The 17,007-nt window shown below is 31.6% G+C and overlaps 1 protein-coding gene across 1 annotated transcript in view; it reads right to left on the bottom strand.

The window, feature by feature from the left end:
• RpI1 (RNA polymerase I subunit RpI1) overlaps window positions 1-17,007 on the bottom strand; it is a 28,607-nt gene that overhangs the window by 4,226 nt on the left and 7,374 nt on the right. The window contains exons 7-21 of the mRNA XM_074172659.1: window positions 15,194-15,340; window positions 15,003-15,137; window positions 14,030-14,250; window positions 13,837-13,960; window positions 13,540-13,762; window positions 12,300-12,414; window positions 12,050-12,242; window positions 11,190-11,363; window positions 9,975-10,300; window positions 7,597-7,882; window positions 7,383-7,511; window positions 6,234-6,398; window positions 4,727-4,893; window positions 1,758-1,977; window positions 320-594 (exon numbers count right to left, since the gene is read on the bottom strand). Coding sequence (XP_074028760.1) covers window positions 320-594; window positions 1,758-1,977; window positions 4,727-4,893; window positions 6,234-6,398; window positions 7,383-7,511; window positions 7,597-7,882; window positions 9,975-10,300; window positions 11,190-11,363; window positions 12,050-12,242; window positions 12,300-12,414; window positions 13,540-13,762; window positions 13,837-13,960; window positions 14,030-14,250; window positions 15,003-15,137; window positions 15,194-15,340 — 2,900 coding nt within the window. The remainder of the gene's footprint in view (window positions 1-319; window positions 595-1,757; window positions 1,978-4,726; window positions 4,894-6,233; window positions 6,399-7,382; window positions 7,512-7,596; window positions 7,883-9,974; window positions 10,301-11,189; window positions 11,364-12,049; window positions 12,243-12,299; window positions 12,415-13,539; window positions 13,763-13,836; window positions 13,961-14,029; window positions 14,251-15,002; window positions 15,138-15,193; window positions 15,341-17,007) is intronic.

The raw sequence follows: 17,007 nt of genomic DNA, 5'->3' as shown, positions 1-17,007 counted from the left end.
AATAAATATTATTATTATAATTATTAATTATCCATATATATTCCATTAATATTCGATATTTTAATTTTGTATTATGTTATGTTCCCAAGTTATTATGTTAGTACTCATACACAATATTCTTCTATTAATATCATTATTATAAAAAATGTATAGTTTTCAAACAAAGATTATTTAAAAATATGACCATTGTGTATGCCATTGGTTTCAAGAACTCACATGGACCTAACAGACTTATAACTGAATTCCCAAAACAAAATACTTTCTGTTAAGTTACCCCAAAGAACAGACTCTAGAAATAAAAAATAATGCATGTAATTACCTGACAGGTTGTATTTGTTGCTCAGTTGTAATGTGCACAACTTCTAAAACATCAGCAACTGTCACTCGGGTGAGTAATTTTCTCAAAAACACGGCGTTTTTTTCCATATTAGGCACTTTCTTAAAAGGTATTTCCATTGAAGGGGTTTTTATATTTTTAGAAGCCATCATCAGAATTTCCCTGAGTCTAGGTATACCAAGAGTGACGTTCATATCTCCTCTACCAGCAAAATGGAAAGTGTTCAGGGTCATCTGAGTGGAAGGTTCTCCAATCGACTGAAAAATAATATTCCCACGTCGAAATTCAATAATATATATTACAGGGTGATCAGGGGCTATCAGGAGAGGATTTTCCGGTATTTGATATATGATGGTATTGGCCGTTACTTGATGGCTAGTTAAGACACACCTGAAGAATCCATTGTATGGCGAAACACGTGTTGTGTTTTTGTAAAATTGTTTAGTGAAATTCTTAGTGTTTTTTGAATACGTTAGTTTCCGGTATTTTTTGTAACCACAATAAGGTAGGAAATGTTTCATCGATATTATTAAATCAACGTTTGAAGAAAATAGAGGTAAATTTTCAACAATGAATGGAAAATCTTCTTGAAAAAGTCTTTAGTTCCAAGGATATTGTAAAAACTTTATGAAACCAGAAACTTTCAGAAAAAGTAAAAAATAATGGTAATTGGACTGTCATTTGCTGAAGTCAGCATTCAAAGATGCCAAGGTAAAAATGTATAGTTATTATTGATTATAAAATACCATCATTGCTTAGTTTATTTTTTCTATGGCTGATTCAGATAGAACTTATCTCACATAATTGAAATATAACCAATAAAAGCAATCGGCCATAAAAAATTACCATTGAAATTGCTCTCCGACAAGTTTGATGAAGAAATTTCATTTGTAGCTGAAACTGAAATTCAAATTTTGAAGTTTAGTGACGATTCAATTGAAGAGTTGTGTTAAGTTTGTTTACATCATTGGTCTTTTTTCTCAACTAGCCTTGGGAATGACAAAAACTACCTCTGGAAAAGTTCACTTCCACAAACTTAAAAGCCCTGTTTTTGCATAAAATAGCCTCTTAGGTGCCATTCCTGTCAGTATCTTTTAGTGAGTTTCAATTCAAAGTTGAAATTTTAACTTTTGCCTTCTTTGATCATGAATTTTTTATTATCGATAAAAATGTTCATACCTTACTCTAAGAGACATTTGTAAGGAGCATATAACAAAAAAAAAATCAGAAAATTCTCATAGAAATATAAAAAATCCTTAATTCTTAGACTGCAGAAAATTGCATAGCACAAGTGGTATGATTCTGATAGGTCTAGGGGTGTCCTATATTAAAAAAATTTGGATGCCTCTGTTTGGTCCGCCATAAAAATGTTCTTCAAAATGTTAGAAGTTGATAATAAAAAACTAAAATGACAATTTACCTGTGCTGCTAGCAATCCTACTGGTTCACCAGGAGCACACATAGATTGCATGACTTTCAGTTTCATAGCTTCTTCAAACTCTTTTTTTGCCTTTTTCCTTTTAAATGGTTGGAAATCTTCTATGAGCTTTTCCTGAAGTTCATTAATAGATCCAAAGTTTGCATCAGGTTGGAAAATTGAGTCAATGGGATCAGGACAGGTCTCGCATTTGTCAGTGAAGCTGCAAAAATAATAATAATATATTTATTTCAAATAGGCATCCTTATATACAAAAACATTTTAAAATTGGATAGACAAAGTCACAGTCCAACTTCATAACACTAAAATATATATGCTCGGAATTATCCAAGCATTCAATAAATAGAAAAAAATAACAACGTAGATTACAAATACTAGATATACAGGGTGTAACTGTATAAGTGTAAAACATTTAAGGAGGTGATTCCTCATCGAAAAAAAGATAGGATCTTTCATATAAAGAAACTTCATTGGAGCATCCCTTGTTAAGATACAGCTCCTTAAAGGGGGTACATAAAATTTGTATAACAATTTTTTTCACAAGCAGTGAAAAAGTTACAATATTGAAATTAACCTGACGTTTTGTACTACCAAAAAGACACTTGGCCAGTAATTTATTTGGTTTACCTCATGGTTGTAAGGGGTGGAAAACGCAACCCCTAAAATTTATTTCCAATGTAACTTTTTGTCTTATTATTTAAACAGCAAAAAATTATTTTCGGAACAACTACAGAGATACATTGTCATAAATGCGAACTGGATTTATTGTTATTTTGTAGTTAGTACCTGCATTAAACGATTAAAGGGTAATAAACAAAACTAATTTATTAATAACAGGCTATCGGAAATACATTTTTAAATGGTAAACAAATAATAAGACAAAAAGTTACATTGGAAATAAATTTTTGGGGTTGCGTTTTCCACCCCTTACAACCATGGGGTAAACCAAATAAATTTCTGGCTAAGTGTTTTTTTGGTAGTACAAAACGTCAAGTTAATTTCAATATTGTAACTTTTTTAGTGCTTGTGAAAAAAATTGTTATACAAATTTTATGTACCCCCTTTAAGGGGCTGTATCTTAACAAGGGATGCACAAATGAAATTTCTTTATATGAAAGATCCTATCTTTTTTTGATGAGGAATCACCTCCTTAAATGTTTAACACTTATTTAGTTACGCCCTGTATATGTTATTATAATTTCAATGTTAATGTGGATGTTGTATCTTCATATGACTAGTAAGTATTTTTTTGAATGTCATAATAGATTCACTTTGTTTTATCTCAAGCGAGAGGCTATTGTAGTCCAATAGTCTTTTATGGAATAAGGAGTTCATGGAACGTGTAAAGTTCAAAGGTAGTACATATAAATTAGAATTCCCCCTAGTGGGGTAATTATGAATTTGGTGGTGGAAAACAATAAATTGGTCAAAATATGGGGGTGCATTACCAGACAATATTTTGAAGATGAATACCATGGTAAGATAAAACAGACGGTCTTTCACAGAAAGCCAATCCAGAACTTCCAATATTGTTGTAGTTGGCGTATACCTATTACATCTTAAAATTAGGCGCATGCCTCTATTCTGTAGTTTTTGTAATGTAGACAAACAATTTGCATCAAGTTGTGATAATAAAATAGCGTAGTAATCGAAATGTGGTTGAATGATTGATTTGAAAACTGTAATGGAAGTCTGAAAAGGTAAGCAACCGTTTACATGGCAAAAGAAAAATAGTTTTTTAGCAATTTTATTGCGGATATAATTGAAATGTTTTTTTATATTCAGTGTTTGATCAACGATAAACCCCAAATATTTGAATTCCTCGACGATTTCAATTTTTTGATTGTAAATATTCATACTTATAGATGTTTTTCAATTGAATTATGTTTATGTTTTGTTGTAATTATCATTGCTTTCGTTTTATTGAAATTGAGCTTGAGTTTGAGGAATTCAGATATTCTGATCATATCATTAATTTTATTGATAGCTGTTTGTAATTCAGGTTCCCTCACTGCAATCAGAGTATCATCTGCGAATAGATTGATGAATTCACATCCATTAATGAAGTTGATGTCATTAATGTAAAGAACAAACAGAACCGGGCCCAAGACACTACCTTGAGGTACACCATTATTGACACCTTTTAGGTTTGAATATGTCCCGTTAATTTCAGTCTGTTGAGTTCGACCAGAGAGGTAGCTTTTAAACCATTCAAGTACTGAACCAGAAATTCCATAATATTTGAGTTTTTTTAGTAGAATATTAACGTCAATTGTCTCAAATACCCTTTTGAAGTCTAGAAACACTGCCACTATATATTTATTATCATCAACAGCAAGTTTCCATTTGGATATTGAAACTTGTAAACACATGAGTGTTCAGATTGAAAACCGGATTGGTTCATCATAATCAGTTTATTACTTTCAATTTAATTAATCAATTGTTGATATACCACCGTCCCAATAATTTTTTCAATGGGAGATAAAGTATTTATCAGACTAAAGTTGATGGCTTCATTAGTATTATTGATTTTTGGTACAGGAATTACTGTACTATTTTTCATATGCAACCACATTTTCATTTGAAGAGGTTATTGAACGACAGTTTTTTATTGAAACAGTGTTACTATTTTTCGGATTTGAGGGCCGTCGATTTTTCGAATTTCTTCCTGACGTTTCACTGGTGCGAGTAGCTAGCTTCTTCAAGGTCCATACATTCTGAGTTTATCTTCGATGACTAGATATTACGGCTGCGTAAAGTGTATTAATGTTGACACATGTAGTTTGGTCAACATAAATAAGCTTTACGCAGCCGTAATTTCCAGTCATCGAAGATAAACTCAGGAAGAAATTACAAAAATCGACGGCCTTCAAACCCGGAAAATAGTCACTCTGAAAACCTTGTTTGATATTGATAAGTACGAGAAAAATATAATAAATTAGAAGTATTACCTTTGCCTAATCTCCTCGTCAATTTCTCTCCAGTATTGCATAATTTGTTTCTCGCTGAATTCTTTGTTCTTGCCTGCTTTTGATTTCACATATTGAGAAAATAATGAGAAAGGGCTCTGACGTTTGCGTTGTAAAGGGTTGCCGAATTTTCGTTTCCACTGAGCAATCTAAAAAAAATAATGATGATGATAATGACGATTTTGCTAGAAATAAATCATGGTTACAAATCTATCAAAAACACTTTCCACACTGTTTTTCAGCGCATTTTTCCCAAGTTAGCAGCATCATCAAAAGATGACTAACACTACATCCTAAAGCTATGGACGAATCTTCACTTTACATTAGGTCATTAAATGAGCGTCGATAAACTAATTTTTTTTGTCAATCTTTTCTAATTCCTAATTTAAATGTTAATGACTACTTGTTATGATACTTAATATTTTTTCCTGTTATTGAGTAAGAGAGTAATTGAACAATCAGATGTTTGCAATAGGACTTTTGTCACTATTAATTTATCTCATTACCCATTTTTCAATTTCAAACTTTTAAAGCATCTAAAAACCTGCTGTCATGTACTGACCACAACAATATCAAAGATTGAGCGACACTAGACTTCTCTGGTCTATGAAATCGACTATGTTTAACATAATCCTTGTATCGAGTTATAGTCCGCGTAATTTTACCGACATACTTTTTCTATCACAATCCTGATAGCTTGTTTCATGAATCCCAAACTCTTGTTTTTCCTTCATCTTGTCTTTCACATTATTTTTTTTTATTCGGACCAATCAGTTGGTGTATTTTGGTTCTTAGACAATAAAGTATCAGTATCATACAGAACTTTTTGTTGTTCTTCAGGTAATATTTTACAAGTTTAAAATAACGGTTTATAGGACTCATTATAGGACACTACTGTAAATTTTCTCTTAGATCGATAGTTTTGCTGCAACAACCCCAAAATGGAATTTCATACCTCATGTGTTCCAAATAAAAATTGGGACACCTTTTAGCAGTAGAAAACCATAATTTTATTGATATCATTTTAACTGCATAGCAACCGAAAGACGACTTTTTTCTTTGTTGCTAAATGTTCATCGAATTTGGGTTAGTTGTCAATATGATTTAAAAATGATTTGGCACAGATTATGTTTTCTAAAATTTCTGAATTAATCGACAAATTTTGCAAAGTAAAATAATGTCAATGTTTATCATATTGAAGGAAAAATGATTTGGTTCACACCAGTTGACTATTTTTCTAGATCTTCTTCAACAAGCGTTCTAAAATCTTCAATGTTCAAGCCAGTAGTTGTGTTATCAGTAAATATTGCTGTTTTACTGGAGAGTTCACAAGAAAGTAACAGGAAATATTAATAACTAATACCAAATAAATTTACTTTTAAAATATAACAATAATCAGTGCACAAATGAGAAGCGTTCTAAAGCTATGGTTTTGTCATTTGTTATAATGACATAAAATTATCAAAAGTTGAATAAGGAAAAGGCTTACCTGTTCTTTATGTAGTTTCAGCTGATCTTGGTTTTTGTCACGTTTAAGTTGTTTTATAATATCCTTTTGGGAAAGGACGCTAACATTTTCTGATAGAAAACCAAGTTGCTTTTCATTAAGGAACTGTGCTTTCGTTACATCCATCCCATCTTCGCCATAAAGGAACTGAATAAAATAAACAGATTAAATATCACCGATAGAAATGTTGAGACTTCTTTTATTACTATTTGTCATTAACTTTTTTGAGTATTGTCACCTTCCACAATATGAAAAAATTGGTAATAGGATTCACTGTCTAGATCATTCATTTGTATAATCAGCTCTAGATAGTTACTTCCATAATGTAGTTGCTGTAGCAGATGATATTATTATTGGTACCATGTTAATAAATATTCCTAAATATTTATTTCAAGAAGTAAAAACATCAAAATTCGAGAAATCAGGAGTATATAAATTAAATTGTGGAACCTGTCCCAAGGTATATATTGGTCAAACTGGCAAACATTTAGGAATGACATCCAAGAACATCATATGAACTATGTAAATAATATATTAAAAAATCATATCTTTGGAATTTTACACATAGAAAATGAAGGTTTGATGCTAAGTTATTTGGAAATAATGGAAATTAGTTAATTTGAAAATTTAAACATTTCACTGAATGACTAACTAGATTTAAATAGATCATCATTACTAAATTTGTTTTCTTAGAAACAGATGTTATCCTAATCTTCCCGAATCGCTTTTGCATAGATTTTTTTGGAAAGTATTTTATCTATTAATTCAGCTTTAAATAAGTTTTTTTTCTGCAATTTGCCTAATGAGTTCTGTATTAAAAGTATCTATTGAAAGAGAAACATTGACATATTATCATTTATGTAGAAGATATAATATGCTCTAGGTAATCATAATTGAGGATGTACCTTAGGTTTATGGAAGTTGAGGTAATTATGATTGATTAAGTACCTGAGTAGGTAGTTTTTACTGGTAATTATGTGAGGTATAATCAGAATATATATTCTTGAAAAAATAATGGAATAAATTTCACCAATCATTTTTTCTATAATACAAATCATGAAATTATAAAACAACAACAAAAATTAACAGCAATCCACTGCATTTTCTAGATATATCCTTGTGATATATTACCTGTATAACACTTGCGTCACTATTTCTCACAGTCATATCATAATGTACACGAAGCCCCTCCAAGTGTTTTATCAAACATCTTTGCAGATATCCACTACGACTAGTTTTAACAGCAGTGTCAATCAATCCCTGAAAAAGATAGACTTTCATGAAAGACTTCTCCACTCAATGACTATTTAAGAAGAAACTACAAGTTTGAATCATTAATATTTACCTCACGTCCTGCCATGCAGTGAAAGAAAAATTCCTGGGGCTGAATTCCTGTCATAAATCTGCCATCGATGAACCCTCCAGAACGAGGTGAAAACTCAAAAGGTGGAAAGCTTGGCAAGGATCTTCCTGAAATCATAAGCGGAGGACGTTTTCCCTCCAATTCAATCTGACCCAAAAGACACGAAATCTGCATAGTATTGACGGTTGATCCTTTGGCTCCCGACTGTACCATTAGTTGAAGGTTGTTGTGAGGAAACTTGGAAATGAGGCCTGCCGGCAGACAAGCTCTGTAAAATTAAAGAATGTGATTAAAACTACATCATACAGCCAAAGCAAACATAACAACTAGCTTTGTGAAAAGAAGAAGGAAAATGAACAAGGGTTGTTTGGTTGTAATGAAGCAAATAAAGTAAAATTATCTTAGATGTTGAATATGTTAAATAATTGATGCATATTAAGGAAGAAAGTGGACCCAAGATGCTGGGGATGCTGCAAGTAATCACCTGAGACTTGTTCCAGTTATATCATATATATTACATTTCAGTATAAGAATCTTACAATAATAATAATAACTGACCCGTTACATAATGCCATACAATGGTATAATAATGAAAAGAAAGAGAAATAAAATACATTTTCACATAGGAAAAAACACATTCAGAGAGTAGACCTACATTTTTATCAACAGTGATCTCAATTCTATTTTGAATCTATTCAAACTGTATATATCTTTTACATTGGTAGGAGATTTATTTAATATTTTGCAACCATTATAAAATAGACCTTTTGTATTGTACTTACATGGCATTAAGAGTATTTTATATTTTGTGGCGTACGCATGATATTTGCGGGTCTGGTTGAGAACTGATTTATTTTTTAAAACAAAACAAGAAATCTGCAAAAAGGTTGGTTGGGTAAGGGGATCAATTTTTCCTTAAGAAATACAATTGTTTTCTTGCCGAATTTAATTAAATTCGACACGCCGACCTTTTTCCAGAAAAATTATTGGATCACTAAATTAGTTAACAAAACAAGAAATCTCCATGGTGATTATAATGTCAAAATGCTCATTTCTCTAAATTGATCTCTACAGCTCTCATTGTACTTTAAATTTAAAAAAATACTTATAACTTTTTTTTTACATTACAACTGTCAACTTCAGAAGCTTGACCTAGTATAATAGAATAACTCAGATGGCTATAAACTGTTGCAAAATATAGTTGTCCTAATATGACTCTACTATATTGTCTTGTAGCAATTTTTAGAGAATATATCGTTCTGGCCAATTTAGTGCAAAGAATTTCAATGTTTGGCTTAGTTGAGGTTACAACTAATTACCAATCCAAGCATTTTAGACTGTTCCTGATATTCAAGGATTGTTTCATTTGAAGAAATGGTTCTTTCTGAGTGTATTGACCTACTGAATGAAGTGCATACAGTTTTGTCTTTGTTAAGACAGAGTTCATTCTCTTGCACCCATATGCTAATTTTGGCATACAATTATTCAGCTGTCATTATTATTATGTTTGACCAATACGTTAGTATCATATGAAGTATATGGAGCTATTGAACAAATGTCATTGTTTCTATCAATGGCATGAAGTAGATCATTGATAAAAACAACAAAGTAGAAACTACAATGGACCCATGGGGTACACCAGTAGAGACGCCAGCAAAGTTTTGAAACCTTGTTACCCAGGCTGACTTTTTGAAAGCGATCAGATAAATATGAATCAAACCCATCATTAATTATACTTATGATACCATATCTCGAATTTGATGGTTAACACAGTCAAAAGCTTTAGAAAAGTCCAAGAATCATCTTGGACCCATCCGAAGCCATCCATGATATAAACACTATATAGAAATTAAAATTTGGCATCGGTTTTGAAAACCGAGCTGACAAGTTTGTATAGTGAAATAAAACAACATTGAATCAAAGTTTTGACTCCTTTCCCTATTTGAAATAATATAAGGCGGCTTCAGAGGATAAATGGATGTAGATAAAAAGAGGCACTTCATGCCATATCATAGCTTCCTCAATATAAAGTGTCCCGCTGTTTTTGATTACAAAACATATTAACAAAAAATTTGAAGATGAACAGTTTTTGATAATACGCCCACTATATGTATATACAGTTTATCATTATCTAATATTTTCGGAAAGGTGGAAAACATGGGTTCATATCCAGAAAGTGTAATCAAATGTTTATAAGTTCAATTCTGAAATTATGACTTGATCTTCAAATTTCGAACAAGTCAAAAGTTTGAGATTGAAGTCAAAATTTTGGACTTTCAAAGTCGTGGTTTTCAAGAAACGAATGATAAAAATATGTGGCCCTACTGCACTTCTATATATTTCAAATCAGAAATACTCACTTATTTATTTCATTTGTGTACTTATCTAATGATGTCTTATACTGTCTGTCAACAAGTGTTCTCATTTTAGGATTGGTGCTGCTTAATTCTTCAAGTTTATCTAGAATTTCTGTGGGTGACGTATTTTTGGGTAAATTCAAAGCAGTAGCCATAACGCCATTTCCTATTTGCCGACAACTTTTAATAAGTTTCTTCCTCTTAGCGTCAGCTTGTGGAACCGTCAATATATCTCGAACTCCCAAAGTGAAACCTTCTTGCTGAAGAAAATACATGAAAATCTTGCCAAATGATGATAGTAACCTTGTAGCGTAAGTGCCTCCATACAACTGGAAATAAAAATGAAATAATTAGGCCTTGTAATATGATCTAGGCTGAGCAAACAATTGAAATAAAAATAATACTGTCTCTATTTTGTTCTCAGAAAACTCAAAGTATAACAGACATGACCAATATCTGTATTAATTACATGTGTAGAAGTAATCCAAAACAATCACCGATCCCAAACACCATAACTGCAGAACTCTTCTCGAAGCACGTAGACTCAGTCTACTTCATCTCCTGAAGACGCCAACTTGGTTGGTGAGACACGCTTGGAGTACAGTGTTGTAGTTCTAGTGTTTGGGAACGGTATTTGTTTTTAGATTGATTCGACACCAGAGGTTCCAGTTCTACATTTCAACTAAATGTAATGTATATATAAAAAATGTATTGATCTACACAGATCTGATAAAAAGTCAATCAGTAGTTTGCCAAGGTACGAACTTGGGTTCCCTGATATTTGTTCGTAATTTACAAAGTAATCGATGACTTTATAAGTCAGCACAGCTGCACCAAGACTTGGGAAGACTAGCTGACTATTACTATCTAAATAATATACAGTATGAGAATAATTCAAGTTATTACTACCTGATTGCAATTTGATCACAAACCTCAGGATTGCCTGTCATCTGTTCTTGAATACTGACATTATCTCAACCACATCTATCAACCACTTGAAAGCATATTTGGTAATGAATATTCATGTTTCTGTATTTTCATTAATAATTGATTTTACTTTGAGACATAATTAGAATAAATTTCCACTGACAATGAGAAATTCACTTGTAAGGCACAATAAAAATTATAATAACTACATAACCCTTTTTCCAGGAGGTTCAAAATTGTCTTCAGTCATCAATAAAATACTGAATGAGACATAAATAATAACTAACTTACTTCATATACGCAGTGAGTGAGTCCATAAGTTGTAGCACCATAATGATTCTTATCCAAAATACCGCATAATAATTCACCATTTCTTATAATAACCTCTGCTTCACTCATGTCGTTATCGGTTTTGAAGAGGGTTCCCCCAGCTTTCCAATGTCTAGGTTCACATGATTGCCAAGCCTATCAGAGTAATAACACAAATTTATAAAGTTCAGTAATATGTGATGGAATAATGTATTCAAGTAACACTTTATTATGAGATTATCCCTAAACAGTTTACACAACGGCAATACAGGTTCACTATAAAATGGCTTTTTCAGGCGTGTTCATACACGCTCTTGCTAAGAGATATATGTGTTACTTGGATACAGGTTCAATAGTTGAACAAAATTGTAACTTACAAAAACAAGAGCGAGAAAGGAAAAATTTTTTTAAATAAAAGAGCAGAAAGAAAGAGAAATGGAAAGAAAATATCAAAGGATTTTTCAGCGATTTGTTTCTAATTAGATCACATTAGTGGAGTGGAAAAGTTTTGGCTTTCTACCCCTCTATCTTTATAGAAAAAATGTGGGAATCTCTAATAATGCCCCTTTCAGTTTAATCATTTTAGTCATTCAATCAAAGTGTTTCATATTGCAGATATCAGAGTTCAATTCATATATGAATAAAAATCCAAGCAATAAGATATATGCGATTGAATAAAAAAACATCAAAAAACTGGTAAATTTTCTTATATGAATAAATAAGATGTGATTTTTAAAACATCACATCTTATTTATTCAGAAACTTCTACTTGTCAAAAATACAAATTTACAATTTTGAAGTAACTGCATTACTTGAATTTAAATAACTATAATAATACATACCTTAACTGGGATTTTTGAGGTAGATGTCAAATTAATACGGGGTTTCCCTTCAGGAAGAACATTAATGATTACAGTTGATATTAATTGTTTTCCAGACCACAAACAATTGGGCTTCAAAATGGCTGGTGGTAATAAAATAATATCTGTCGTTTTAAAAGCTAGTGCTTGGTAAATCAATTGATGATAGTCTTCCCTGAAAATGAAAGAAACTTTAGAAGAATTCATCAAATGTTGTTTAGGTTATCCGTACTTTGTGAAAAATCGACCTCTCGTTCCAAGATGGACCCCAGATATGATGTGATCTTGAATAAGGCCGCTCAAAGGAGTGCCATCTTTAGGCACTAGATACTGGTTTGAAACATTAACTGAAAAAATAAAACTGCCAGTTAATTTTTTTCATCGATATACCTGAAAAAATTCAACATTCTAATACTTGGGTGAACCAAGGTTCCCTTCTATGTTTTTTCAAACAAGCATTAAATAGTGTTACTGAAATGTGTAATGGTGATTACCAAAAAATCAGTGTTGAAAATTAACAGTGTACTCAATTGACAATGGGTATTTGAAAAAAGCAAGATTGCGATAAAATTAAAATCACTCTTGAATGTTCACGAAATACTTCCTTCAACTTTTGGTAATAAAGTACCAACAAACATCTATCTTTTTTTCTCTGAAATTAATAAAAAATAAATTCCATATAGTCCCAATTTACTGAGTATAATAAAGATTACACTGAAGTATTCCTCTAAGTCATAATGAACCTTTTCAATCAATCGATTTACAAAGAGTACTTAAATAAAAATTCTGAGGTACAATAAAATTTTTCCAGTAAGAGTTGTTTCACTTTCCTGTGAAAAAGTAGTTCATCACTGAATACAATTTTGATTGAAATGGGAAGACAGTTAAATAGTTGTTTCCATTATGAAAAGAGCAATTACTTTGGGCAAAGCTTCTAAAATACATTTTTCTTGTACTAACTTTCTTTTCATTACACACAATGCCTCAAAAAAAAAGTATATGTATATTTGTATGAAGTTAAAACTAAGCAACCGTACACTGAGTATTTCAAGATAAACAAAAGTTGTTCATTCACGCAGCACTTCCAAGAAAACGGGTGCTTGTTTTTTTTACTCCATTTGACATATCTCCACTATTTGTATGGGGGATTGAAGAACAGTTTACACTGTTTGATATACAACAATTTGTTTGCCAATAGGCAAAGGTGAAACTAGGAAAAACAAGCGGAAACGTTATATTTTTCATCATGTCAAAAATTAATGGAAGACAAAGGTGTATTTTAATCTGAAAGACGAATATTTTGAAAAACAGTTTGTTTAAAAAAAATGTTATCCTTCTTTTTTGTCAAAACTCAGGTGATTTTTATATGCATCAATTAATGTTGAATGGGTTTTATTAGATATATTATCATGAAAATTTCAAAGCAAAACATCCATATCCATTTAGCAATAAAAATAATCAAACTATTTTACCAATATTGTATCCTTCACTTCTAGCCAACTCATTCTGTGGAAAATGGGCATTCATTTCGTCACCATCAAAATCAGCATTGTAAGCCTTACAATTTGCATAGTGCAACCTTAATGTTTTCTCCCCTTTCAGAATACGAGCTCTATGAGCCATTATACTGGGCTTATGCAAAGTCGGCTGACGATTTAATAATAAGATATCTCCATTGCACAGATGACGGTGTACCTGAAAATGATGTTCTAGTAATACACACTGAAAATTCAGACCCTTTCTCAGAAACCAGAAAATATACTACTTACAATTTTCACATGTTTGGTACCTTTTTCATCAGGAGTCAACAAACATTTTAGTATACTCTGGTGTTGAGTACTATTTTTTGGATTTATGCGTCTCACAACTCCATTTTGCTCTACCATGACAGCCCTAAAAAAATATCGTTACAAAAACAGTTCCAATAAATCGGTTACTTCAAAAAATATCAGACATCTTTACCCAGGGTGTTTGTTAGGTCCATTTGATATTAGTTTACGCATCTCTTCAATATTCCAAGGAGTAACAGCTACAGGGTAAGTCAATCGCTTAGCAAATTCTTCAGGAATTCCAATTTCGTCAATATCAAGGTTAGGATCCGGGGTTATAACTGAACGAGCCGAGAAATTAACACGCTTGCCCATCATGCACATTCGGATGATTCCTTCCTTCTTCTCTATAATCTACGAAATGAAGTGAAATTTGAAATGTAAAAATCAATGAAACTCGATAATACTGGAAGGGTAACTGGATTAAGTATTTTTCTCATGTCCAGTAATTTATTAAAGCATTAAGTCATTTGTCAACATAATGCAATACTAACCTTGGAACTGGTTTCAGAACCTACTGCACACAAGGAGATTTTGTGAACCATGTTTTATAAAATTGATTTAGGTGTATATCTCATTTACATCTGGTGTTATGCTCGTGGAGGTCACTATGATTTTATCCTTTTTATCGAATGTATAAATTAGTAACTTGTGTAAGTTGGAAAAGTTAAAATAATGTTTTGTTAGAAAGCATGTCTACAAAATTTGTTATAGTCTAAATCGAAAATAAGTCTTATGAATATTTAAAAAAAAATTAACAGTCGAAATCTTTGAGGCTGGTGAAATAATACATTTTCTACTACACTTTTCTCACAACAGAATAAGAAAGACTCTATCTACAGCGTTTCAATATTTTCATTTTACACCATACATTCCAATTCTACCTATCGAGACATAATACAGTTTATTAAATTTTTTACACATGACATGGATTTGGTTAATGAAAAAAATTTCGTGCTTTCTGATGTTAAACTATATTGTTTAATAATTTTCTGAGGGCTACTGAATTCAATTACAATATTTTGAACATCTCAACGAAATATATATATATAAATGATAAAATTCACGAATATTTGATGAAATATTTATAGTGTGATATTTCTTACCTGCTTGAGTCCTTCGCCTTCTTGACTGTGGGTTGATACTTTATCAACAAGGCCATTTACATCATTTTGAATTTCTTCCCAAATGTTATTCAATTTTTCTATGGCGGTATTTCCTCTGGCATAATTGTATGCTTCCTACAAATTAAACACAAGAAAGTAATAACTGATAACAATAATGAAAACATATTTACCTTTGCTTCAGAAATCGTTAAAGTGTTTGGGTCTCCTTTATTTCGGATAACTTGAATGATGGCCCTCATCAAAATAACGTTTTGTAAAATTGTTTTGTAAGTTTGAGATTGTTTATTTTCAATCATTCTGCCATTGACAAAATTCACCTTAAAACGAATTATTTAAATGTAATATAACACTTGGGATAACAAATCATTACGCAAACGACAAAAATTATCTGACCCTATGAAACACATAATTTATAACTACTCAAAATATTTTTCCCTCACCAGAACAAAATTGTTGTCTCTCGATGCATGTTTTTTTAACCACGACTAAGACAGTCTTAGATATCTCCTGATAATGCTAACTTTGTTAGCGAAACATACATCAAGTGTCAGAAATTTTCTTTTGGTGGGGAAAGGTGTTTTCAATAGATTCATTTCACGTCGGGGGTTATGAATTCCACTTATCCACATCAAAGAGACATAGCTAAACGAGCATGACTCGATGCCAAAATTTGGCTATTGATGCCATATCGCTATCACTTGACAGTGATAGCGATATGGCATCAATAGCCATATCGCTACAGTTTAGAGTCGTTAATACTACACAACTAGTTTTTTTCATGACGAATAAACTGAGAGCCTTTCACATCTCATAATAATAACTTTTTTATTGTAATATTTTATTTCAAACTCGAATTTGGAATGGAACATAAATTGTTAAATATCATTGGAATATAAAATAGGTATAATGTACATGGATTATCCAAAAATAAGGTGAATGTTCAAATTTCACGGGCTACGTACATTCAATTAGCGTTTTTTTTATGTTGATACACTCATATTGAACATATGTTCACCGTTCCTGCTGTTCAGCATGTTCAGTTTGTTGGTGAGAGGCATAAAAGTTAGAAGTGTTCTGCGTTTTCGGCGATTTTTTGCATAACATTTTGTATAAAAAATGGAAATGTAGTCAAAAACACTTGAAATATTGACAGTAGCATACTGTGACTATACTGTGAGTCACAAAAATGTATAAAAACCGTCGCATGGGTATCGCTCAGGAATTGTTGAATGACGTCAACGGCGATCCAGATTTGCTTAAAAGGGTCATAACTGGTGATAAATTATTGGTATAAGGTTATAAGCGTGGTTTCCACATCACCACTTGTTTATATGACCCACAATACCTTTTCTTGTTCTGGGTATGGCAACAATTAGTGGTTCGAGAATGTTTTTCAAAGAAAGTTTTTTAGATCAATATGAAAACAGGAAGTACCTATTTTGTCGTGAGTACTGCAAGATAATTTGAAAGTGAGAAAAATCTAATTTTCTGATGAAACTGTTTTCGTGCTTTGGGTTTATTAAAACTAATAATATCATCCTTCTGAATATTTGGTTGGTGCCTGCACTAGGTAGGTAGGTAGGTAAGGTAGGTAGGTAAGGATATTAAGTTCAAGCGTAACTCTGGCTGAATGTGCACTATTTTAGTTTTGTTGAGTCACCTTATATTGAGAATAAACCATTCACTAGAATTCTGCTTTTCACTACAAAGAGCCACTGCAACCCTGATACACCACTGATCTATAATAATAATATTTATTCATCCTGAAAGACGTTGACAAACGTAAAGGATAGGTCAGTATTAACCACATAAAAATCACATCAAACGATAAAATTGTAGATCCATAGATAAAAATAATACAATAAAAATTTATACAATAAAAGTCAGAATTACAAAAATTAAAACAATTGTAGTTATAAAAATTGAATATGTCATGCCAAAGCCACATGAACCCATTCAGTCGAGATGGTCCGAGAGAAATTCA

Source organism: Leptinotarsa decemlineata, unplaced genomic scaffold (assembly GCF_025532065.1).
Source record: "Leptinotarsa decemlineata unplaced genomic scaffold, Ldec_3_MD MMD2_tig00000133_RagTag_RagTag, whole genome shotgun sequence".
Taxonomy (NCBI): domain Eukaryota; kingdom Metazoa; phylum Arthropoda; class Insecta; order Coleoptera; family Chrysomelidae; genus Leptinotarsa; species Leptinotarsa decemlineata.
Note: the sequence above shows the minus strand (reverse complement) of the source record. Positions and strands in the feature narration are given on the sequence as shown.